The sequence below is a fragment of the Physeter macrocephalus genome, chromosome 17, assembly GCF_002837175.3.
Source record: "Physeter macrocephalus isolate SW-GA chromosome 17, ASM283717v5, whole genome shotgun sequence".
NCBI classification, from domain to species: Eukaryota; Metazoa; Chordata; class Mammalia; order Artiodactyla; family Physeteridae; genus Physeter; species Physeter macrocephalus.
Window position 1 is genome coordinate 48,032,657 of NC_041230.1, and position 26,675 is coordinate 48,059,331.

At 46.8% G+C, this 26,675-nt stretch overlaps 1 protein-coding gene across 1 annotated transcript in view; it reads right to left on the bottom strand.

Annotated features, from left to right (window-relative positions):
* Positions 1-4,401: 4,401 nt before the first annotated feature.
* Positions 4,402-26,675, bottom strand: part of LOC114484008 (hepatitis A virus cellular receptor 1) — a 30,689-nt gene continuing 8,415 nt past the window's right edge. The window contains exon 3 of the mRNA XM_028477543.2: positions 4,402-5,240. Within this exon, the coding sequence (XP_028333344.1) occupies positions 4,554-5,240 (687 nt within the window). The 3' untranslated portion in view covers positions 4,402-4,553. The remainder of the gene's footprint in view (positions 5,241-26,675) is intronic.

Genomic DNA, 26,675 nt, shown 5'->3' on the forward strand with positions numbered 1-26,675 from the left:
GGGGGACCTGGTTTTGGTCCCTCCAAAGGACTTTCCGCCCTTTATCAGAGCCAGGTCGTATCCTGGGTCTGCGGGCTCCCTTTTTCAGAAGCAGAGCGATGGCCTTCCCCTGCAGGGCTCCTCTTCACTCAAGAGCTTCCCAGGTAAGACTTTTTTAAAGCTGGAGAAGGGGCTCAGGGCGGCAAGGAGTGAGACCCCCAGCACTGCCTCCGGGATCAAGTTTGCAGTGACGGCGCATCCTCTACCCTCTGACTCTCACTGGGCCAGGCCGCCTCCCCAGCCCCGCTAGATAACTGCAGTTGTAAATGTTGTGCAAAGGCTGCTGTACAGCTCTTCTAAATCACAGGCTGTTTCTCAAAGCCTGGGCCACATTTGTCCTGGCTCGAGTTAAGAGGTAAAGAACATTCCAATTGCGAGCTTGGAAGGAAAAAATATATTTGAAGTTTTTTCAGCTAACAAGGTAGGCAGAGGACTCAAATTCCAGTAAACAAAGGCTGGTTTGCAGAATACAGTCATCTCTCTCCCTCCTCCTTCATTTTTCCATAAAGTGCCATAAAAGGCCGCTACACTAACAAACATTTTGGGAAGGGAACAGGCTCCAGGCCAAGAAGCCGGAGCTTAAATGGGGGCTGGCGGCGGGGGGGGGGGGGCCGAGCTTGGAAGGAAAAAATATATTTGAAGTTTTTTCAGCTAACAAGGTAGGCAGAGGACTCAAATTCCAGTAAACAAAGGCTGGTTTGCAGAATACAGTCATCTCTCTCCCTCCTCCTTCATTTTTCCATAAAGTGCCATAAAAGGCCGCTACACTAACAAACATTTTGGGAAGGGAACAGGCTCCAGGCCAAGAAGCCGGAGCTTAAATGGGGGCTGGCGGGGGGGGGGGGGGGGCGCGGGAATCTGAGCCCTGAGGCACAGTTTCCTGAGCAGAGTCATTATTCAGGAAGGGATCAGGCATTAACAGCACTACCCAGACCAAATCTGAAGCAACCCTGGGCTCCCCGGCACGCAGGTGAAGAGACAGCCACCCTCTGCCACTGGACTCACTCTCTTCCACCGGACCCAAGAAGCGTGGTGTGAGTGCGTCTCCACTGGACTCACTCTCTTCCACCGGGCCCAAGAAGCGTGGTGTGAGTGCGTCTCCACTGGACTCACTCTCTTCCACCGGGCCCAAGAAGCGTGGTGTGAGTGCGTCTCCACTGGACTCACTCTCTTCCACTGGGCCCAAGAAGCGTGGTGTGAGTGCGTCTCCACGACTCAGGTTCCACACCTGAGAAACAGACGTGTCTCTCTTAGTTTAAAGAACGAAGAGCAAATCCAGTGCGATCCAATCGAAACTCCAGCTACATTTATTTATTTTTTCAGAATTTATTGTTGTGAAACACAGAACTATTATGCTAAAATGGATACAGAAGAGCAAAGTTCCCCAGAGAGCTAGGTCAACCATGGAAAAGGAGAAATGGGGGAGGGCTTCAGCCCACAAAATATTGACATACTACAAAACCATAATAATAAAATCAGTATGGTACTGGCTCAAGAACAGAGATGCATGAACAGGGCCTATTTATAAATGAGGGCTTGAAATATGATTAACACAGTTTATAAATCATCAGGAATGATTATTTAGTAGATGGTATGGAGAAACTCACCATATGGAGAACAATAAAATCTGTATCCCTATCTTATACAAAGGTGGAATCCAGATGAATAAGGGATTAAATGAGAGGCAAAATTATAAGGTTAACAAAGAAAATTGAGAGGAATATTTTTATGACTTAGAGGTGGAGAAAACTTTCTAAACAAGACCTAAACTCACAAAGTCTAAGGGAAAAAAATGGATGATTTTGATCATTTCAAAACTGAGGATTTCTTTTTAATAAAGGATAGCAAAGATGATGTGAAGAAGATACAAATTGCAACACAGTATTTGCAATGCCCCTAACGGACTAAGAATCAGTCTAGGATATGTGAAGGACGTTTGTACATTAACGTGAAAAGGATCATAACGTGCAAGGGAGATGGGGTAAAGGATACGACAGGCGGCTCACAGAGGTAGAAAGAAATCCAAACGGCTAACACGATAGGAAGAGGTGTTCAACTCATGAGTCATCAGAGAAACGTAAATCAAATCTAGTGAGATATAGCTTTATACCCCTCAGATAGGCAAAAACGAGAAAGCTAGACAATGCCAAGTATAATGCCAAGTGAGATGTGGGAACTAGGCGAGGCCTAGTTCCTAAAGAGGAGTCTCCTAAGATTGAGTATCCGTGTACATTAGAATCAACAGTTCAACTTCTGGAATATCCCAACGGACCCTCACTCGGGTCCGTGAGAGAGAACATAAGAGGATGTCCTCGGTACCTGCTGTTGCTGGGCAAGGCAGGCAACCATGGGGTCCCTAGTTGAGGAAATGGGGGAAGAACAATACGGTGAGGCCCATGATGGAGTCCTATGTAGGCAGCAGTTAGAAGAAATTTGGTGGAACTGGCGATGGCAATTAGCAGTATGTGAAGTTCTTACAAACTCGGCACTGAGTGAAACATAAGGAAGGCAAACAGTCGTGATTGCTGGAAGCCTCAAATGGCAATAAAACGCTCAATCCGGCTACTGGCCCAAAGGAAGTATTGGATTCTGTCAACAGGTAGGTGAGAAATCAGAGGGGTCAGCCCATCCTGACAAAAGATTCCGGGTTGGAGGGTAGGGGGTGGTACCTGGAACTATTCCAGATGGAATCTGTGGACTGTGGGCCACCCCATTTTCTTTCCCGAGTCCTTTCTCTCTCACTTGGTAGCTGAAATGGGGCTTCTACAGGGAGAAAAACTCTAAACATGAAGCACTACTTGACTGGCAGTCTCCTGTCCTGATATGAGTCCTGAGGTTCATGTGTCGCCCTAAGCCAGGTGCTAGGTTTGCCAAAATTAATTCTTAGCACTTCATTTATGTGGGTCCGTCTTTCATCACGGCCTCCCTTGACCTTCCACGTGCAGCCTGTGTTCCGCGGTCGTGGAGGGAAACTGCTGGACGTCCTTTCACGGGCGTGTGCTTCGCAGAGCATGCGGAGTCAATTTCACACAGGCTATGGGAGAACCAATTGTGATTGGACGGAAGGAGATTTTTCTCCCTCTTGTTCTTACCGTGCATGTATTTTAAAGCATGGCCATCCAATGAACGCGCACTTCTGAAATGCCACTGCCCGACAGCTCTAGGAGTGAAAGAGAGCAGTGGACGAGCTCATCTCACACTCCTGCTCTGGGAAGCCTGGGAGAGCAGATTCCATTCTGCAAGAAGGAAGCCAGGGAGTTCTCTCAGGGCAGGAGACAGCAGGTTATTTACAATGTATTTGTGATCAGGGGTCACGGAGAGGGGCCAGGAGCTGAATTCCAGGAACGGCACAGAAGCCAGCTCTCTCTGAAGGAAATTCAGGGTTTTGAAAACCCCAAGGGGCAATAATTCAACTGGGCTAACCTGATGAACTGTTTTTAAATGAGTTTGGAGAAATATAGTCAAACATTGAACAGCTTCCTAGAACTGAAGCGACCGGGCAAAGGTAACCTTTTATTAGACCTTAGCAGTACAGCCAGGAAACCGGTCAGAGTGTAGGGCTCAGCTCCACCGGGGAGAGGGAGAGAAAGACTCGGTTTTATTCTCCCCATTGGGAAGCTGTACAGCGCAAGGCATGCGTTTCCCACTTCCTGATAATGACTTCTTCGAAGCTAAAATATCAGGCAAATGAAGTCAACTCAGTGTATTGAACGCCTCCTCTGTGCATGGTGATCTGCTGGGGCTTTTCCCTGTCTTAGCTCATGTAAGCCTCTCACAAGCCTTCAAGGAAGAGATTATCATTCTCCATTTTTCAGAAGAGGAAAGGGAGTCTCTGAGAGGTTAAAGAGATTCTCAAGGTCAGATGACTTTTGAAAAGAAGATATAGATTCAAACCCAGACAGCTGATTCCGCATTGGAACTTCCTTCAACCCAGACATTTGCTTTTAAGGGATGTCAGGCAGCCTGGAGGGTCCTGTGATGTCGGGGATGAAGGGATAAACTGTCCCCTCCCCATCCATTTTCAAGCAGGGATGCTGGAGGAGAAGCTGTGCACGAAAAGGAAGCTGGGGCAGAGTTATGATCATTATAACGACAGTGAGCTTTTATTGAGATTTTCTGTGCCAAACACTGTGAAAAATGGTCTGCAGGAGCCACAGTCCTATGAGCTGGTTATATTACTATCTCAATTTTTCTATTTGGGAAAACTGAGTTTCAAAGTTTGATTAACTGTCCAAACTCAAATACGTAGTACTTCATGGTAGAGATGCTAAATATGTCTGACTTTCAAACCAGTCTGTTTTTTTTTTTACAAAAAACAAAACAGTACTCAAAATTGCTTTCCTAGGAAATGGCAGCGCGGGGCAATGACAGCAGCAGCAGCTACGGCAGTGGCGTTACAGCAGCTGTAGCACTGGTGATGGCAGTGGTGGTATTGTTCTTGGTGATGGTGATAGAGGTGGTGAAAGCGCTGGTGGTGGCGGTACGGGTGTGATGATATTAATGGTGGTGGTGGTCTAGGTGAGGGTGGTGATCGAGGTGACAGCAGTGGTGGTGATGGGCGTAGAGGGGGTGGTACTGTTGGTGGTGGTGGCTACAACAGAAGTGACGGTTGTGATGGTGGTGGTGGTGGTGGTGCTGACAGTAGTGATGGCTGTGACAGCGCTGACGACAGAGGTGACGGTGATCCTGCTGGTGGGGAAGCTGGTGATGGCGGTGACGGTGCAACTGATGGTGGTAGGGACAGTGATGGTGACGGCGGTGATGACGGAGGTGGTGGTGGTGGCAGTAGTGGCGATGGGGGTAATGGTGGTGCTGGAAACGGTGGTGGAGGTGACGGTGCGAGCGATGATGGTGATGACAGTACCGATGATGGAGGGGACGGTCATCTTGCCGGTGATGACGGTGGTGAAGGGGGTGGTGGTCCTGATGACGGCAGCGGTTGTGATGCTGATGGTCACGGAATTAGAGATCGTGGAGGCTCTAAGTGGCGGTAGCTCCGAGGGTGTTGGTGGCTGCTGTTCATAGACCCTCCTCTGGAGGCATTTCTGAGACCTCCTCTGGAGAGTTTCTGAGAATGAGAATCTTCTATTTGCTGTGTGCCTGGAAGTGTTGACTAGCTTTTCCTCCGTAGGCTGCCCTTGAATTCCTCTGCCTCTATTCACTTCCACGCTGTTGACAAGGCCGTAGCTGTCCAGGACCAGCTGGGGAGAGACAGACCCCGTGACCATTTCCCTGAAGGCGACCTTTGGCCCCTCTGCACTGGAACACATGACCCCCTGCCTCGCCCCTGGCACATTAACCAGGTGACTGCTTGCCAGGGCCCAGCCCAGTCCAAAGGGATTTGGGATTCAGTGTCCCAAACAAGGCACTGATTAGCTGGCAATCAGGCAGCGATTAGCAGGTCGGGTCACCTGCAGTTCAGTGCCCATTGTTCCCTGCAAAGTCCCGGGATGTTTGCCACGCGGCCAGAGAGTCTGAATGTCTGAGGACCCTGATGCCTGCAGCTCTGCTGGGTCGAGCTGTGATCAGGAAGAAAATCCTCTGTTCCCCTAAGCCCGTCCCCACCAAGGAGGCAGTGTCGAGAATCCCCTCTGTCTATTCACACACGAAGGCGTTGAGAATGGCCTGCTTAAGAGCCCAGCACTGACTGGGAAGGGAGGCCCCGAGGATACACTGAAGAACCAGAAGCAAGTTAACCCACTCGTCTTCATGCCTGACGTTAAGAAAGCGAGCAGTGAAACTGGACAGACCCGGGTCCAGACTGGGGTTCTGCTGTGGTCTGGACATGTGACCTGGGACAAGATATTTAACCTCTCAGCATTGGTTACCTTGTTTTTGTTTTTTTTTAAAAATAAATTTATTTATTTAATTTATTTTAGGCTGCTTTGGGTCTTCATTGTGGTGTGCGGGTCTCTCACTGCGGTGGCTTCCCTTGTTGCGGAGCACGGGCTCTAGGCACGTGGGCTCAGTAGTTGTGGCTCGCGGGCTCTAGAGCGCAGGCTCAGTAGCTGTGGTGCTCCGGCTCAGCTGCTCCACGGCATGTGGGATCCTCCCGGACCAGGGCTCAAACCCGTGTCCCGTGCACTGGCAGGCGGGTTCTTAACCACTGCGCCACCAGGGAAGCCTCGGTTACCTTGGTTTTTAAGAAGATTAATAATAATACTTTTTTATTAGGATTGCTTGAGGTTTAAATTTAAAAAAAAAAGGAAAGCAGTTACTACAGTCTCCAGAACAGAGAAAGCACCCATAAGCGCCATCATCATTACCAACAGTTGTAGTAGGAGTTATCGCCAGTTTTTTGAAATCCTTTATTTTAAGAAGTCCCAGTAACACCCCTCCTAAGGTGAGAATAGTCCCTCTACCACGGGCCACCATGAGGACGAGGTGAGATGATCCTTATAAAGCACTCAACACAGGGCCTAGCTTATAATGAGCACTCAATACGTGACAGTAATAACGGTAACTGTTATTATTATTTGCTCAAAGATGAATGCAAAGGATATTTTTGCAGCGTATTTCACTACACTGCAATATATAACCATGAAAATTTAGACAGAGCCCGATTTTGAATTAAAAGGGGATTAATGAAATGATTCATGGTACCTTCATACCACCGAGTCCCTTTCAGCTCAGATCACCTGGAGGTCTTGTTAAAACGCAGATTCTGATTTGCTAAATCTGGGGTGAGGCCCAAGAGTCTGCATTTCTAATTAATTCTCAGGTGATTCCAGGGCTACGGTTCATGGACCGTATACACTTTTGTAATAAAAGAGTATGTATATATCTATTTCTATACAAGTAAAGAAACAGTTCCTAGATTCTACTCAAGAAGAGTCATGTCTAAATGAGGGTCTGGGAGTGTTTTCTTTCCCCCTTCCCTAAAATGTTCTGTTTTTCTCCAAAATTTAATAATGAACATGCCACGAAAACATTAAAAAATGCCCTAAGTGTCATGGTGATAGAAAGATCTCCCCTCCCCTAAGTCCTGTCTCGTGGCCCCGTCTCCAGCACACTGTGGCCAGGTCTGCAGGCCTGATGCCTGACTTTCTCCTACAGCCACTCGGGGCCTTTTCGGCGCCGTGGCCACAAGGAAATCCCATTAGTGGCCGCCTGCCCCGTCGGCGTCAGCTCTCCCAGAACAGCTGGGCCCCGGCGCTGATACAGCAGCTGGCCCGGGTTCAGGGCCCGAGGCACGCACACCAGCCAGGGGTGCAATGGACAGCTGGTAACTTAGAGGAGCCCAGAGGGTTCTGAAGGCGATTCTGGCCGCACGTGGAGAGGATGCTTCAGCGAACGCGGTGGGGCAGTCTGCAGAGCTTGAGAAAGTCCTTCTTGCCGGCCCTTCCTCTGAGGGGTGGGAGGAGGGGAGGACCCCCGGGACCTAAGCGTGAGTGGGCAGAGGATCTCTTCTTCCTTCTGAGTCCCCTCAAGAGAGAACTGGGTACGGGAGCCCAGCATCTCAGCCTCATCACACTGTTCCTGTCACTGAGAGGTTGGTCTGAACGAGCAGAGATGGAATTGCACAGAGCCTGGTCAAATTCCGACCCTGCCATTGAAGAGCTAAACCGCTTAGACTTAAGCTGAGGCTCTGCGTCCCCGCACGGGAAATGGGGCAAGCGTTGCCGTGACGGTATCCTCAAGATCAGCAAGCGTGGAGCTGAAGAGCCTAGCCTCCGGCCAGGCACAAGGCGGGCTTGCCAGCGCCAATACTACTAACGACCATGCTCTTGGTCACAGTTCCCTCACCTTAGCGTGCCCCTGCACCTGCCTAGGAGAGCCCCCCGTCAGCCACTGTGAAGCCTCTCGTCCTGGCCCCATCACCCCTCCACGGGACAGCTGGAGACTGGACAGGAGCCGACACACACGCAGACTGGGAACAGGAGGAGGGTCTAATAAAGGGGCTTTTCACCGAGGTGAAAACAGGGTTTAGGAAATCAAGAAGGGGCCACATGAGGCCACAGGGTTGGCCACGGTGGCAGGAATGGGGGATGAGAAGGTGCCTTACCCCCCAGCCGAAGAGAAGGCCAAGGAGAGGAAGCAGCACAAGAGTGCAGAGGGGGCAGCTCTATGGAGAGAGCTGCCTGAGAAGGGCCCTGGCCTTTATTATGGGAGCAGCCAACTCACCAAGAAGGCGGTGGCCAGAGAGTAAAGAGCCAGCTTCCTCTCTTCCTCATCTCTGATGTCCTGCTTGTACCTTTACCAAGGTCTTGGCTTGCTTCTCCCCCGATTTCACCTGGACGCTTTCTGATCTTGTTGGATGGTTATCTTGTGTGCACTGATGCAGACTCGAGAGATGAAAGCTGCCTTTCCAAACAGGACGGCAGTGGACATACCGACGCGTGACACACAGCCCAGAGACTAAGCACACTAAAAGGGACAGCCATGAAAATTATCTTAAAACTTCTCTGTGAAGGACCATTACAGGACCCTACATCCTGGACATCCAGTCCTACCAATGATCTAACCATGAAACTCACTCAAACACTTCCAGGAGCAGATAACTTCGAGAGGCAGAAGTCTTCCTCCCAAGATTCTATGGAACAAGACGATCGGCACTCCTTTGGCAGAAGCCAAGGTGAGGCCGGATGGCAAGAGGCGCTTTGCTGTCATCCACAAAGGTCGCCTCCTGAGGGTCCAGAGCAGGGTGCAGAGGGAGGCCAGTGGATCCGGAGGGACAGTGGGGGCACTGCAGCAGCCCTGCTGATCCAAAGCTCACCTTTACTTCATGAAACCTTCGGGACAAGCCACACTGACGGATCCTTGCTTACTTGAAGCTCACACATACCTTTCTTGTAGCATTTGACTCTCATCAACTCATATTAATTCTTTATATGCAGGAATCATTTCCCGACTAGACTGTCAAATCCTTGAGGGCAGGAAGGCGGCACAATATAATGGATAACACCCTGTGTTTTCAAATGCTTATGAAGATTTAGAAAGATTATATATGCAACATCTATAGTGTGTTCCTGGGTACACACAGAAAGTGACGGATAAGTAGACGTACGATGATTAATTATTCCTCTGTTCTTCATGTCCCCCACCAGGCTGAAGACACATCCCTACGACACACCCCCAAAAGGAAACAGCATTTCTTCTGCACCTTCTGTGGGTCATTTAATACGCAGAATTTCACATCCATTATCAGAGTATTTTCCAACTTAAAGGCATAGAATCCACTTAAAGTACAGAAAAAAAGCCTGACATATTCTTATAAGGAGGCTCTTATTTAAATATTTAAAAAATAAAAGTCTGTTTAACTTCCTAATGCTTATTGCTCCAATGAAATGATAAAACAAATTAAAAATTTGAACACAAAGGTAAAAACGTATTCAAAATTCATGGAAACCATTTTAAATAAATGTGACAGGCAAGATGGTTCTGATGAAACTGGTTCAGAACTTGCCACATAAAAGTGCCACTAAATGCTACAGCACAGGTCCCCTTCCGCTCTAGGCGCCTACAGAACATGACGACCCTCTTACCCCACACTGTTCCCCACCTATGCTGGCACCGTGAGCTTACCTGGCATTAATTCGACCGTCATGAACGATTTTCAACTTATTTCCCCTTTGTTCTTTTCTCATTTATAGACTCAATCAAATTAGTATTATAAAGTGCCAACTCGCTTGCAATCACTGACATCGAAATGTGGCCGCAACTGTTAACTCTAAAGGGCCATCCCGGTAATCCGGAATACGCTTTATAAATTTTACTTTAGATCACGTTTGGAATGAAAACACAGCATTTGAGAATTCTAGTAGAGAGGGGGTCTCCCTGCCCCACGCCTGGGATACGGCACCTGGTGCAGGCGCCTTTAATCTCAACAGCTCGGGCGAGGTAGGTGTTTCTACAGGAGGACGTGAGGCTCAGGGGGGTTCAGTCATTTACCTAGGTCCACCCACCTAGCAGGTAGCACAGGGAGACTCAGATCCTAGGCTGTGTGTCTCTGCATCCAGTCTGTTGATTAGGTTGGACTAATCTTTGAGCACCGCCGAGTGGTTAATGCTATGATACATATTAGTGATGAGGAATGGAGGGCAGGGTGTTGGGGAGACAGAAAGCGAAGAGGGAAGCAAACGTGCTGGGGCAGAGATGGCCGTCTAGACCCAGTCCACTGGGCTCGTGCGTGTGGTGGTGGTTTGATCACAAGCAGCGGGGAGTTTGGAGCCGTACGGAAGCCAGGGAGCCGCACAGATGAAGCATCCCTCCCAGGGGCTCTGGGGCACACCTCCAGGTGGGGCCGCTCCGGGCGTCTCCACAACTGGCTTAGCAGTAATCAGTCTCTGAAGGACTGAAGGGCATGAAAAGCAAGTTCTGGATTGCTCCTCATCATCTGATCCACGCTCCTAGCTCCAGGCATGTGCTGTTTCCTGCTTTGAGTCTGAAGCTGGAGGTTCCTTCCCAGACCCCTGTGCGTTAATCCTTTCGTGTGTTCGAAGAGTTATGGGAAGGGTGACCCTCAGCTCACATCCACAAAGCTGGGGCCCTCCCTGCCTCCAGGACTGGAAAGAGGCCATGGAAGGGGTGCTGTCAGCCAGCGTTCTCACTGTGGAAAAGCCAGAGGAAAGGGCTGCCCATCCCTCCAAGTCCAGGTGTGGAGAGTTCAGGAAACTAAGAAACCGAGGTAACCAGCGGGCAGATGTGATAAACACCCACTTCGATTCAACGGGCTAACAACACTCGATACAACTTTTGCATGGCTTGCATTTCCTGAAAATACAAATTCATCTGCTACTAAAAATTCCCTTCCTGTAGCAAAGTTAACTTTCTATTATTTTGGGATGGCAAATTGAGTCATGTGGAATTTCAGGAATATCACACACACGCGCACACACACATCAGGTAAAGCCATAATGAAGTTCTTTTAGCTTTCCGTGTATCTCGAGGACAATGAAGCCATTCAATCGGTGCCCATATGATAATTATCTTTTTAGACACATGACCTCATAATTCCAATCTATTAAGCACATAAAATCTGAAAATGAGTGGTATTAGTGAGTGGTATTGAAATGGATACAAGGGAACTGAAACAAAATAAAGCCAGCTTTAGTTCTGTAATCCCCGAAGTTATAAGTGCTAAGAGGATGGTGACTCAGGACACTTAAGAAAAAGAAAAGTACAGAGAAATAACCTAGTGGATGCAGGAGGCATTTTACTCGCTAGATGCCTGACCTTCACCGTGTCAGGTCACATGAATTTGGGTGCAGGTGGGGTAGCGGTTGACTCAAGTGTGGGCAACAAGTGTGATGATCTGAGATTCCACGGAAGATGACTGGATCCCCTACTGCCCCTCAGTTATTTTCGGTTTTCTATTAGGATCCTAAATAGCCAGTCACTTTGGGCTACTGAGCCAGTCCACAGAGGGCTTAGTTACAGAAATGACTGCGTCCGGTAGTTTCACCTTCATTCTCGGGGCCATCTCAATCAGATTTGTAGACTCTCCTTTCTCTAGAGACGTGGGTGCAAGCTGCACCAAGGTGGGGCGTGTTACAAGGTGTGTGACCACGCGGAGCTGTTCTCACAAACTTCATTCACTGATACAGACCCCCCGGTGACCCAGGAGACAGTGTAGGCACCCGGCATTTCTCCAATTTAGGGTCAGCTTCCTGCCTTTCTGGAACCCTTTCTGCACAGAAAAGGGGCCGTGTTACCTGCTCTTATCACAAATCTTAATTTCTGTGTCCTGGACCCCGCTATCTGTGGTTCCAAATTTATTGCTATTATTTCTCCTGGAAGGCCTAGAAGTGGGAGCCCAGGCAGATGGACACCTTGGGCGGGGCCCAGAAGTTCTCAGGTGGGAATGTTGATCCAGTGTCTCCACGGCCCATCCCTTTACTCCTCTTACGGCCCCCACTCCAGCCCCCTGGAGACCCATATGAAAAATGCTTCAGAGCAGGAAACCTGGTTGATGGATTAATCAATCAACCAACAAGTATTTATTGAGAGTACCTAATTTTTACTCAGCAGATGCTGACTGGAGGGGATGGTGCAGTGACAGGTAATGGAGGACTCTTCAAAGTCAGACAGAGGACTTGAAACGGTTACTCGACTCGCCATGGATTCATTCAACAGGTAGTTACTGAATTCCAAGGCGTGAACTGTGCTGCATTCTGGGGTATGGGGGGAAGGAAGACAGATTAAACTCTTATTCCCATGGAGTTGATAGTCTATCAGGGTCACGATTTTTTTTAAGTACTTAAAATAAAGGTAATCTGTATTATAATTGGAAAACACGCTGCTTAGGCAGCTTACCATAGCTAAAGAAATGAGGACATTTAAAGTTGCTTTAGGTTTTGAGACCTGGAAGGATACAACCAAGTGGCTTTTGGGAACCTGATGTTGTTGGTGACAGATAAGATGGACTGGGGATGTACTGGGTTGAATAACATCCCCCCAAAATCCATGTCTACCCAGAACCTCAGGATGTGCCATTATTGTGCCATTATAGGGTCTTTGTAGCTGTAATTAGTTAAGATAAGACCATACAGTTTTAGGGTAGGCCCTAAATCCAGTGACTGGGGTCCTTAATAAGCAGGTCTTGTGAAGACATAGATGCCCAGAAGGAAGAAAGCATGTGAGGATGGAGGCAGAGACTGGAGTGATGCAGCTAAAAGTCAAGAAACACCAAGGACTACGGGCCGTCACCAGAAGCTAGGAGAGAAGTATGGAACAGATCCTTCCCTAGAGCCTTCAGAGGGAGCAGGGCCCTGCTGGCACATTGATTTCAGACTTCCAGCCACCAGAACGGCGAGAGAATAAATTTCTCTTGTTTTAAGCCACCCAGTATGTAGTAATCTGTTACAGTAACCACAGGAAACACGGGGTGACTGTCCCGAGTCCAGGAGATTGCCAGGCTAAATGATGTTCAAGTCCTGTCTGAGCGGGTGGAGGACTCAGGTGAGAAAGAAAGACAAGTTCAAGTTTGTGTGGTTGCAAGGTGATGGCTGAAGACCCTGGTGGAATAAACAGGATATATCTTTCCAAGCTTGTTTTATGATCAACAGACAGCCTCAAGGACCATGAATAGACAATTCTTGGGCCTCTGAAGGCACATCTCCATTTATGGGACAGCATGAAAAAGGAGCAGCAAGCCAAAGGTGAAGACGGAGGTACTGAAAATATTCCATTCAACTCAACAGACATTTATTGAGCCTTCACTGTTTCCTGCCCCCAAGACACTCAGAGTGCTAGTCAGTCTCAGAACAAGAGAATTTGAAACCAAGGGGATATGGGCCACGACGCAAGTAGGCTGAAGGGATGGAAACAATGCAGAGGAGAAAAAAACTGTCCCTGTTGAAGGTGGTCAGGGTTTCTTCATAGGAAAGATGACACCTGAGCAGGGGTTGAAAGAACCGATGAGGGTGGGCCAGCAGATAAGGGTGGAGGAGAGGGGAAAGAACCAGAATCTGCTGTTGTGTCTGAAGCTCCTTGAGTAGAAGCCATGCCAGTGCCTCGTGCAGCTCATGGAACCGCTGGGCCAGCGGATGAATGTGTGAACTAATGAAATGACCCAGAAGCCAGGGGAGGAGAGTGCTGGGCAAGAAAGAGAGGATGGTGCACATTGTCAAAAGCCAGAGAGAGGCCAGGGAGGACGATGATGGATGCAAAACAATCGAGCAGGGTAACAGAAGCTTGGAGAGATCTGAGCTCTGGAGAAGTGAGAAGGAGCTCCTAGGAGTCAGGAAGAAACGAGTGATCAGTGAGGAATCAAGACTTTGAATAAAGGTTCAAGTCACTTGGCAGAAAAAAAAAATACTGAAGCAGGGTTCAATAAGGAGTGTTGGAGGAAAAGACAGTGTTTGAAGGTAGAGAAGAAGGAAATTTGAAGATGCTGGGGATATACAGTGCCTTAGGAGCCAGGGGTGATAGATAAATGAATCAACCAACATTTATTGAGCACCTACTATATGGCAGGCACTGTAGCCGTTTTCAGATACATCTTCTCTGCACCTGAAATCGAGACTTCACATGAAATGTTAGCTTCGGAAAGAAGAAATAGGTTTTCGTCTAATGGTGGGGAACGGGACAGACAGACGAATTTTTAAGGAAGCGGGGTGAAGGGGGTCAGTCTCGCCTCATTCATCAAATATCCACTGGGAATTACCTCTCTGCTAGACACTCTGCCAAGGGCCTCGGATCCATCACCCAAGGGGAACCTTACGGCAACTCTAGAACTCTGCTCTGTCGTGATCCTCATCTTGGAGATGAGGAAGCTGAAGCTCTGTGAAACCTTTGCCACATTATTTCAACACGCAGGCAGTTACTAGTGAAACCAGGATTCGAAACCGAGTGTGTCTGGACAAACAACTAAGTATTTCTCAGCTGCAGTTTCTTCATCTGTAAAACTACCTCTCAGGGTTATGGTGAGGCTGAATCATGCATGGAGAAGGTGCTAGAGAAATGGAAGTTCTCGTTTTCACTCTTACTTTCCTTCTTTAGAGAGGGGCCAGCAGGCTCTCACTAGACCCTCACTCCTCTGCAATACTCTCTGCCACTTTTTGGAGTCGGGGACTTCCTGGGGCACCTCCCCCCACAAAAGAAGGTGCCAGAAGCATTACAAACTCAAATCCATCTGCTACCTCGGGCCCCAGACGTCTGCTCCTTGCTCCCAGGAAAGAAGCCACATCGAGGACGCAAACGAAATACGGAACCCGACCAAAAAGCAAAGGGTGTCTCCAAGAGGGATAATGCAAACCGAGACAATAGGTTCACAGATCAATAGGAGACCTTTAAAGGCCACTGTGAGCTAGACTGCAGGGATGCTCTGTAAAAGGAAAATAAGATGGATCAATAAGATGAAAACTGATATTAAATGGCTGAGATGGACTCCCCGCTCCCAGGCGTTCTTCACCAAGCTGGTTCTCTGGTCACACCGTTCTTTCCCTTCCTCCCATCTGTGATGAGACCCCCAGGCCCTGGAATAAGGAGAAAGGGGCCCCTGAAAGATGGCAGCGGAAAAGCCAACAGTCAGACCTCTTTCACCGCCCTGGTCACTGGTTACCACACCGAGGGCAATCTGCCTGAATGCACCAACCTGGGGATAAGGGAAAAATGTGTTTTCTTAAACCCAACCCTTCACCCCCACCCTCTGCTCCCCACTTGTGTGGGTGTTTCAGCAATGTGGTACATTTTAAAGGGGTTCCTGGTGCCTTTAAAGGATTCACCTACCAGCTATGCGGTCTTGGGCAAACTCTGTAACCTCTGTGAGTCTCAGTTTCCTTATCTATAAATATGTGAGCACTGTTGCGATGAAATAGGATAAATGATCATTGCCACCTTCCCCATCGCCACCACCACCACCACCACCAATCGCCAGCCCAACAATTCACGTGGATGTGGCTGAGGGCCCACATGGCTCTGTCGGGGGAGGTTTGAGGGTCAGACAGACCATTAGCCGGGCGGCCTTCAGTGAGTTGTAAATCTCCCCTGATCTTCATGTAATCCATCGTGGACCCAGGACAACATCATCTCTTCTGGTTATTGTGAGAGCTGGAGGAGGCAGGTAAAGCGCTTAGCACATGCTGGGCACATAATGAGTGGTCAGTAAGGGTCCTTTCTCTTCCCTCATGACTCCATTCCATCACTGGTCCCAGCAGAGAGCGTGAAGCTGAGATCTTGGTGAGCCCAGGCTGATCTGGACTCAGAGTCCAGATCAAGAGGAAGACAGAAGGGTCCGTCTGGGGGAGTGAGAGGGGGTGGAAGGCTTCAGGGTCTGGTTGGCACAGGACTGAAAGAGGTCCAGGCAGGCTCCGGGCCCTTGGAGAGAAAGCTTCCCACCACCACGCCCTCAACTCCTTGTTTCTTTCTCCCGCCCTGGCACAGAGCCCAAACCTTCACTCCAAGCTGCTCGGGCACCTGGGCACTGTGCAAAGGGATTCAGAGCTTCTCTCCTTGGGGGCCTGAGCAGCCTTCTCCAGCCCTCAGCAATAAAGAGAATGCAGAGCTTCTCTTCTTGGGCCCCTGAGCAGCCTTCCCCAGCCCTCAGCAATAGAGCACTTGGCGGCTTCCTGTCTCCCCACTCGGCGCCCTCCACCCCACTTTGCTGCTAGGGTTCTGGGCTCCATTCGTGATGCAGGACAGCAGGGTCCACAGGGATCAATACGACCATCCTCCTGCCGTAGGTGTGGATTCATTCAACACTACCTGGGCCCCTACTATGTACCAGGCACTGTGTCAGGCAGCAGAGAATACGAGACAAACACGACACAGTCAGTCCTCACCCCTGAGGCCATCCTGTACTGGTCAGTAATCACAGATGTCATAAGCTCTGCTCCCCACCATGACCGTTTTTGCCTTAAAGAGAAATCTCCTGAGAATCTCCAATTCTCTCCCATGCTTTTTGAACAACTCTTTAACGCCTCTTCCGGCATAACTGACGATCCCAGAAAGCCACCCTGAATCCTTCACGCCCTCCTCCTCCCCTTCCCTCGTGGTGTTGAGGGTTTTACCTCCCCATGCTTCCCTCCTGGCCTCTGGTTCTGCATCTCCTCTTTCTCACGTTACACTTGGATACTTTCCCCTCGTTTATGTCTCTGCGGCTTGTTGGCCCACTGTTTCCAGCGGAGGGTGGCGACCTTCTCTGTCTCTCTTGCTCTCTACTCTGAGTGAACATGCAGGAGTCTGGGTGTCCAACTCGTACCCCCCGCCCCCTAAGAAAGGATTCTCATTAGCCTGGCGGCCTATTGTCCTTGCTGTGTGTGGCCTACAATCTGTCTGGGTGACGCATATGCAGCTTGTCCAAAAAAAAAAAAAAAAAGGCAAGCCAACCCTTTTCCTTTTATTATGGAACTGACAAGGGATGCTTCCACTATAAGATTTCTTCTGCCATTCTGTTGTTCTTCACACACATTGCCTGGTTCCACTGAGCTCTCTTGTATCACCTTGAATTCCACTTAGCAACAAACTCTACCCTTTGGCAAGGAGATGAGCTTCCTTTTCGAACATATAGCAAACCTCTGCGCGTCATTTAAGCTCTTCCTGCCTCTTTTCCACACACCATGATTCCCTGCAAGGAGGAAAGGGACTGACGTCTGTTGAATGCCTCCACGCGCTGGGTGTCATAAAGTACCTGCAGGGATACGTCTCACGTCGAAGTGATTAGCTTCTTTTGAACAGTGAGGAAACTGAGGCTCAGAGACCTGAGGCCATGTGTTATAGCTCACACAACCTGACGTGACAGGTCTCCACGACTGCGCGCTGTCTGTCCTTTGAAATACACGCACATGGGTGACATGTGTGAACGTGTGTGGACTCCAGTCGGCTGGGTCTGTGTGACATTCGTTATAGAAAACGTTTATTTGATTATCTCATTCTTGAGTCCTACTAAGGGGCTTGGTGCTGGCTTCAGAAGGACCGTCTCCTAAGTGCTGCTGCGTTCAAAGTTGTACGGTGAAAAGGACATAAATTTGAGCAAATCTAGGGCAGGGAGAAGAGCCGGAGTGCCTGAGTTCAAATCCCAGCCCTTTCCATCCGGATGACTTCCGGTGATGGGGCTACAGGAGCACCGTCCTCACAGGGTTGCTACGGTCTTTCACCTCCTGGCTCTCTCCTCCTGGGGCTCAGGGCGAAGGTCTTGCTTGGCACATGCAATGTATAAATGTACACCAATGATCTCGTTCTCCGTGAAGTAGCTGCACCTACCACTTGTTAGCTGTGAGACTCTTGGATGAATCTCTCGACACCACCAAACTTCACTGTTTCCTATTAATAAAACAGAGGTAATACTCCCGGTGTTGAAACTTTGCCAGGAGCCTCCAATGAGATGAGCATGCGAAGCTGCTAACTCAGGCCACTGGTGGATGCAGGCGTTCCCTTGCTGAACACATGCCCGCTCTCTTTTCCTCTGTCTGAGACAGCTCAAAGCTCTGTGCACTTAGGATCAGGGGAAGAAACCAGAAGAAGGAAACGAGGAAACACACAAACTCTGGGGCTGGGGCTGGCTGAGGATCAGCTTCCCGGGGACAGCCAAGGAACCTTCTATTATCTGTCCCCATCAAGGGGTGGTCTGGCTTGAGAAATCCACTGGAGTCCACCCCACCCCTTGCCCAGATGGTCCCCCAAACCGCTTGATGAGTGGCCCTGCAGACATGGCTTCTTGAAGGGTGACAGTGGTGACGTGAAAGATGATTCATGTCTGCATTGGGCTCTTTCTGAGTCGCTGCAGAGCCCAGTGGTGACTGCAAGCAAACACCACTGATCAATACCACATTTCCAGTTTTCATTAGAGTTTTTAATAGCTCGATGCTCTTTTGGAAGGCAGCATCAGGGGTGCATATGTTTTTGGAGACAAAGATATGTGAAGAGGCCACCCTTTGAGTCTGGACTTGAGGATACCCTGGGTCCTCTGAGGGATTTATCTCCTTCCAGAAACTGCATGCAGTTGCCTTGACACGAGATGGTTCCCCCGTCCTGCCTGGAGGCCGTGTCCCCCTGGTCTTCTGTGCAGTCGGGCTTTCCCTGGGGTATCGTGAGCTTGGTCCCTGTGTCGTTCCCCAAATTCTACTCTTCTCCCCCTCACAACCACCGAGTTCTGACAACAGTATCACTCGGAGGTCGACTTGTTTCTTTATTTATCTTATCGTTAACGTCTATAGCCCAAGCCAGCTCCCTGGAGAGAGACTGACTCCGGTGATCACCAGGCCTCCGGACGGCCAGAGCGAGCTGTTCAAACGCGAGGTGAACCGCGTCCCTCCTTACCAACGCCGAAAGGGGCTTCCCAATGCCCTCTGACCCCCCCACAAGGGCATTAGGCCCCTGCACGCCTTATGAAACCCATCTGGCTTCTCCCCCTCCGTACTTCTTATTCTACTTCCCTAACTCTTTTTTGTTGTTTGTCTCCAAAACACACCAAGACTTTGTATACTCATGGTCGCCATCTCTGACGTTCCCACAGCCTGGTCGACTGTGGCCCGAGCCCTGCACAAGCTGCTTTCTTCACATTGTTCACATCTGGGCTTATGTGTCTCCCTCCCGGCGGGGGGGCTTCCCTGACAAGCTCATCTAAGGCACTGCTATTCCAATTGCCACCGTGCTCTAGTATTTCCTGTTATTTCTTTCCGTAATCTGAGATGATGCGTGACCTGCCTTACCTATTTGTTTTAGTGTATCTCCTCCACATGACCGAAAGCTCCCTGGTGACCTGGATCTCGTTTACCACTCATCCCCTACGCTGTGCCCGGCACCCAGGAGGCCTGGAGTAAATGTGCGCTGAAGGAATGAACGAGTGAGCGACGCACGCTGCCTCACTAGGGAGGCTGGGAGGCCGCCGCCTTGTCCACGGGGTGGGGTAGGGTCCGTGAACACAGGAAGAACCTTGCCGCTCCCCCCTAAAACCCTTCAGTGGCTGCCCGCCGGCACTGGCCACAGCCCTGACTCAGCTCTGCTTAGGAGCCTCTCCATGAACTGACTCGACGCTCTCCCTTCAGCCTCCCCTCCCATTCTGCCTCCTGCTCCCTCCTCTGCAGACCAGGCTCGTGGCTGCTGAGTGAACGCCCACTAGGCTCCGCCCTTTGTGTTCTGAATTCCGTTTCTCATCCAGGAGCGCGCGTGTGACGCTGCCTCCAGAGAGCCTTTTCTGAACCTGGATTCCATCTCTGTGGCTGTGTTGTGAGCCCCCTCTTTGAGCTTCCTGCGCTGTCGCCTAAAACCAGGGTCTCCAAAGCGGGGCGATGCAGGGCCTTCCTTGGGGCAACTGTGCAATTAATTAGCGCATTAATTTCTGAATTCCTACCTTTGTATGCTTGACAATATGCATAAAATATGAGCATACCAGTGCACATATGTTAATTTTGAAAGAGGAAATAGAAATGTGTATGGGGGAGTATGGTCAAGAAATTTATAAGGGTTCACGGTCAAAAAAGGTTGGAGAACATGATAACATAATACTCTTCACACAGCCCTGTATTTGCTGCTTCTTGTCTGTCTCTTCCAAGACCCCTTTTAAAGGAAGTCATGAGGGAAGGAATACCAACGGTGGTGTTACCCAAAGGTGGTACAGGAGCCGGTTTTAGATGGTACTTCAAAGAAGGACACTTTAACACTGATACCTCTTGAGAGCTCACTGCCCTTTTCAATTCTCTTCCATGCAGGAGAAAATCGCAGCTGGGTGTCAGTATGTTTCTAACACCTCCGGGTAATGCTTGCTAGCTTCCCTTTTTAACAGAGAGATCAGGCTTCAGGTTCAAGACCTTGGAGAGGGCTTCTTATCCAGTCAGAAGCCAATAATTTGGCTTCATTTTCATTTCCCCTTTCTATTTGTGACAAGTAATGTTGGTTTTTCTCTGCTAAGTTTGCAAAATTCATTAAAAGAGATTTATCTAAAGAGCGAGTAAATTTTTAAAATACTAAGTAAGTTAAAATATATGAGGGGGCTTCCCTGGTGGCACAGTGGTTGAGAGTCCGCCTGCCGATGCAGGGACGCGGGTTCGTGTCCCGGTCCGGGAAGATCCCACATGCCGCGGAGCGGCTGGGCCCGTGAGCCGTGGCCGCTGGGCCTGCGCGTCCGGAGCCTGTGCTCCGCAACGGGAGAGGCCACAACAGTGAGAGGCCCGCGTACCGCAAAAAAAAAAAAAAAAAAAAAATGAGTAATTGAATATGGCAACTCATTTACGTTTGGGAAACACTACAGTATGATAATCAATGCCACCTTTGAAATACGCAGACTTTGCTAGATTTCTAGCTCTGACAGGGACTAAACCTGTGGTCACTGGTGAGTTATTCTTTGAATCTGACTGTAAAATGAGGTCAAAAATACTTAGCTCTCAGAGTTTTTTTGAAGATTACTATTAGTGTATTTGAAGACATTTCCCAATGCCTATACCTGATTGGTAATAGAGAGACGTCTGTGCAATGAATGAAGGGTGAAGACGAATGAAATAAATCTGAATCAATGCATCAGTGAACCTGGCTCCTCCCTCAAAGCCCCATCCCTCTTTGATGGGATGAGTCAGGCTCTGCAGCGTCCCATTCTCTCTATCACTGGGGTCGCGTTCCAGACCCGGCTGACATTTACCCAGGAGACTTGGGAAAACTGACCCAAGGGTCAAAAAAATGACCCCTGCCTAGTCCCTTAACTCTCTCCTTTGGGGTGATGAGTGAGAGAGAGGAGAATGGAACGTGAGATCTGGACTTGTTTGGGGCTGCGCTGGAATCTTGTTAGAACTCTGCAGAACATGAGAGTCTCTAAATATAACTCCTGCCTGGGCAGTGGATGAGTTCCCCATACAAAGCAGTGCCTGAGACCAAAGGAGGTGACCACCATCTGACCCAGGTCCTGTCTTATCTTTTCTCTGAGAAACATCATGTTCGTCATCCTGAAAACAAAGAGACACTTCGAAGGCATCGTGAACCAGGTCCTGAATGAGTGTTTCTGGAATCCACGCGTACTCTCTGCAGCTCTGATTTTAAAGGCCAACAGTCAGCCATACCCCTATCCAACACTCACAAACACAGCTGCTCCACTTACATTTCAAAATGAGAGCTATGTTTTTTAGAAGTCAAATCACCTAAAAGTTTTTCAACAACAAATAAACAAATGAACCTTCCCTCTCCACATCTTTTCTCATTTTTCAGTAGTTTAGCCCAATCTTCTTTACATGATACTTGGGTCAGGAAAGGGTAGAAGTGGAAGCTTCCAGACTTCTTAAGGCAGAGTTTCACTTCTGCTGGATTCTGTTAGTCAACACAAGTCAGAAGGACAGCTAACATTCAAGGGAAGAGGACTCCTCCTCTTGACAGAAGACGTGGCATGTGTGCACAGGAATGGGAGGAATTGTTGGTACCTGTCCATACAGACAGTCTAACGTGCGCGCGCGCACACACACACACACACACGCACAAAATCCAAGTCATGAAATGTAGGACTCACTTCTGCTAACACAGGCTCAAGAAGAGCATCAGTCATCCCTAATTTCTGCCATGGGACGTCCATGGAGTCTACACTGGATCCCCAGGTGTGAAGCCCTCAGGTCCCCCTACTTTGTTTTCATCTTCATTTCCACTGGAGGGAAATGCGAGACAAAAGGGCTAGAGGTCCAAAAGACAAATGTGCTTTTGTGGGACCACTCTGGCAGGGAGCTGACGGTTGTTTTAGACTTTAAGGTAATGTTTTGAGGTGTCCTGTGATGACCCGCTCTCAGTCCATCTTTTCCTGCCACTCAACCTTTGCCCAGACCATTCCTCATGCATGACTGACCTGCCTTGGGCACAAGATCATGTCTTCTCTCTTCTCTAATTAGCAGATCAAGGTCCACGAACTTCATGCCCCCTCAACATGATTCTCCTAATGAAAACAAGTCAAATAGTCTTGATTCCTCTTTATTCCGAGAGATGTTAGAGGATGGACTGCAGTTGGCTTAGATGGTAGGGCAGACCATGAAAGAAGAGGAGGCAGACTATAAGTCAGCTCTAGAAAAGAGAATGGCTGCATGGTTGTCTGGCTTCACCTCAGAGAGAGACTTCTGTGGGGTTATGGGGTGAGATGAGATGGCCTCATAAGGAAAAAGGATATGCATACATATCCTGTCTGCAGAGGACAAATGTTGAAAAAGCATTTGAGAATAAGGTCACATCATAAAGGAAATGTTTACATTTGGAGATTTATATTTGACCGAACTTGTTTCTGGCAAAGAAGATAAGTACCAAAATGACTGCAACAAATTTCAATGTCCTCAGTGATGGTTTTCCCTTATTACCATCCCAAGGCTGCTGCATCTGTCAGAAGGTAGCCAACTCTAACCGAAGGGAGAGAATTTTCTGTTTAGGTCAATATATGCATAACTTCATTCACCAAATATAAACAGAACCATTATTTTAAAAACACTGCACCTCAGAGAGTACAGTACATCTACACTTGCAGAAACCAGTATAAACTTCCAACGCTGGAAGCAGTTGTCACGAAGTGAAAAACCTCTCTTCAAAAATAAACTCTGATCAATGAAACCAAAAGTTGTTTCTCTGAAAAGATCAACAAAATTTACATACCTTTAGCTAGACTAACCAAGAAAAAAAGAGAGAAGTCTCAAATTACTAAAATCAGAAACAAAAGCACTGCCTATTTTACAGAAATAAAAGGGATTATGAGAATACTATGAACAGTCACATGCCAATAAATAAGATAACCTAGACAAAATGAACAAATTCCTGGAAACACACAAACTACCAAGACTCAAGAAGAAAAAGAAAGATATTGAGTCAGTAATTAAACAAAATAAACTTCCAACAAAGAAAACCCAGGACCACGTGGCTTCATTAGTGAATTCTTCCAAATATTTAAAGAAGAATTAACACCAATCCTTCTCAAACTCTTCCAAAAAGTAGAAAAAGAGGGAACGCTTTCTAACGGCAAACAAAATCACATGGAAAAAAATAAAGCTATATACTGGTATCACTTGTAAATACAGATGCAAAAATTCTCAATAAAACACTAGCAAACTGAATCCAGCAGCATAATGAAAGGATTGTACATCAATACCAAGTGGTAGTTATCCAAGGAATGCAAGGTTGGTCAAAATAAATCAATGTAATATACTGTATTGATAGAATAAAGGGGAGAAAGCCACAAGGTCATATTAATAAATGTGGAAAGAGAATCTGACAAACTCCAACATCTTTCATGATAAAAACACACAACAAACGAGGAATACAAATGAAGTTCCTCAACCTGATAAATAGCATATATGAAACTAGTTACTCTAAGCATTTTTAAATAAAATGAAAAAAAAATCAGACATCCTGACTTTCTTAAGTTAATTGTATTTGAAATAACTACTTAACTGATGATAATAAATTTCTATAGATATGTGGAGTTAAAAACTAACCATTTTGTAATACCTAATGAAGTTTTTAAAAAAAGCATATATGAAAAACTCACAGGTAACAATATACTCAATGGTGAAAGACTGGACACCTTCTAAGATTAGGAACAAGATAAAAGTGTCTATTCTCACCACTTCTACTCAACATTGTACTGGAAGTTCTAGCCAGGGCAATCATAAGAATGAATGAATGAATAAATAAATAAACAAATGGCATCCAAATTGAAACAAAGGAGTAAAACTATCTCTACTCACAGATGACATAATCTTATATACAGAAAACCCTGAAGAATCCACAAAAATACTATTAAAGCTAACAAACAAGTTCAGCAAAGTTGCAGATACAAGATCAGTATACAAAAATCAGATGCTTTCCTATATGTTAGCAATGAAAAATCAAAAATGAAATTAAAGAACAATTCCATTTACCAGAGGATAAAAAAGAATACTGAGTAATAGATTTAACCAAGAAAGTGTAAGATTTGTACACTGAAAACTATAAAACTTTGCTAAGAGAAATTAAAGAAAACCTAAGTAAATGAAAAGACATGCTGTGATCATAGATAAAAAGCCTTAATATTGTTAAGATGGTAACAGTCCCAAATTAACCTGCAGGTTCAATACAACCCTATCAAAATTACAAGTCTTTTTTTTTTTGACAGAAATGGACAAGCTGATGCTAAAATTCATAAGGAAATGCAAGGGAACATGAATAGTCAAAATCTTGGAAAAGAAAAACAAAATTAGAAGACATACTTCTGATATCAAAACTTACTGAAAAATGATCAAAATCAAACTGTGTGATACTGGCATAAAGACAGACATATAGATCAATGAAATACAACTGAGAGTCCAAAAATAAACCTATACATCTATGGTCAATTGATTTTCAACAAGCTCACCAACACCATTCAGTGGGAAGGAATGGTCTTTTCCACTAATGGTGCTGGGGCAAGTGGATATCCAAGTGAAAAAGAATTAAAGCTGGACCCCCTACCTTATACGATATACAGAAAATTATCTCAGAGTGGATCAAAAATCTAAATCTAAGAGCTAAAACTATAAGAAGGAAATATAGGAGTAAATCTTTATGACTTGGATTGGGCTATGGTTTCTTAAATATGAAACCAAAAGCACAAGCAGCACAAGAAAAAAGAGATAAACTGTATTTCATCAAAATTTAATAATCTGTGCATCCAAGGATACCATTAAGAAAGTGAAAAAGATAAGTGTTATGTACTGAATGTTTGTGTCTTCCCAAAATTCATATGTTGAAACCCTACCCACTAAAAGCTTAGGTATTTGGAGGTGGGGGCTTTGGGTAGTAATTAGGATTAGATGAGGTCATAAGGATGGAGCCCTCATGAATGGGATTCGTGCCCTCTGAGGGTCGTAAGAGAGCTTGCTTCCTCTCCTCTGTTCTCCATCATGGGAAGACACAATGAGAAGGTGGCAGTCTGCAGTCTAGAAGAGGGTTCTCACCAGAACCCAAACATGCTGGCACCCTGATCTCAGAACTTCCAGCCTCTAGAGCTACACAATATAAATTTCTGTTGTTTTTAAACCACCCACTTTGTGGTACTTTATTACAACAGCCTAAAACCAACTAAGACAACAACCCGGAGAATTATAGTAAATATTTGAAAATCATATATCTGACAAATGTCTAGAATTCAGAATCTATGAAGAAATCTTACAAGGCAATAAAATGACAAACCAGCCAATTAAAATATATGCAAAAAATTTGAGCAGACATTTCTCTAACAAAAATAAACCAATGCCCAACAAACACATGAAAAGATGCTCAACATCACTACTCATTAGGAATATGTAAATCAAACCCATAATTTGATATCAATTCACACCTACTAGGATGACTAAAATTTAAAAATGAGAAATACAAATGCTGGTGTAGGTACGGAGAAATTGGAAACCTCATTCATTGCTGATGGGAATATAGCATAGTGTAAACACTGCAAAAAACATTTTGGCAGTTCCTTAAAAACTTAAACACAGAATTACCATATGACCCAGCAATTTTACTCCTAGGTATATACCCAAAAGAAACAGAAACGTATATCCACAGAAAAGCTTGTAGAAAAATGTCCAAAGCAGCATTATTCATAACACCCAACAAGTAGAAACAATCCAAGTGTCCATCAACTAAGGAACTGATAAGTAAAAGGTGGTATATACAAACAGTGGAATATTATTCAGTCATAAAAGGGAATGGAATACTGATATATGCTACAGCATAGAAGAATCTTGAAAGCATTATGCTAGGTGAAAGAAGCCAAACACAAAAGGCCACAGAGCATATGAATCTATTTATAGTAAATGCCCAGAAGAGGCAAATCCATGGAGACATGAAGTAGTATAGTAGTTGCCACTGGTTGGGGGGAGGAGGAAAATTGGGAGGTAAGGGATTTCTTCTTGGGGTGATGGAAATGTTCTAGAATTAGCGGTGATGGTTGCACAACACTGTAAATATACTGCAAACCACTGGAGTGTATACTTTAAAATGGCTAAAATGTTTTATTATATAAATTATTTAGAAAGCAACAGTAAAAGAGAAACACAAATATCATATGATATCGCTTATATGTGGAATCTAAAAAAATGGTACAAATGAACTTATTTACAAAATAGAAATAGAGTCACAGATGTAGAAAACAAACTTATGGTTACCAAGGGGGAAAGGTGGGGGGAGGGATAAATTGGGAGATTGGGATTGACACATACATCCTACTATATATAAAATAGATAACTAATACAAACCTACTGTATAGCACAGGGTACTCTGCTCAATACTCTGTAATG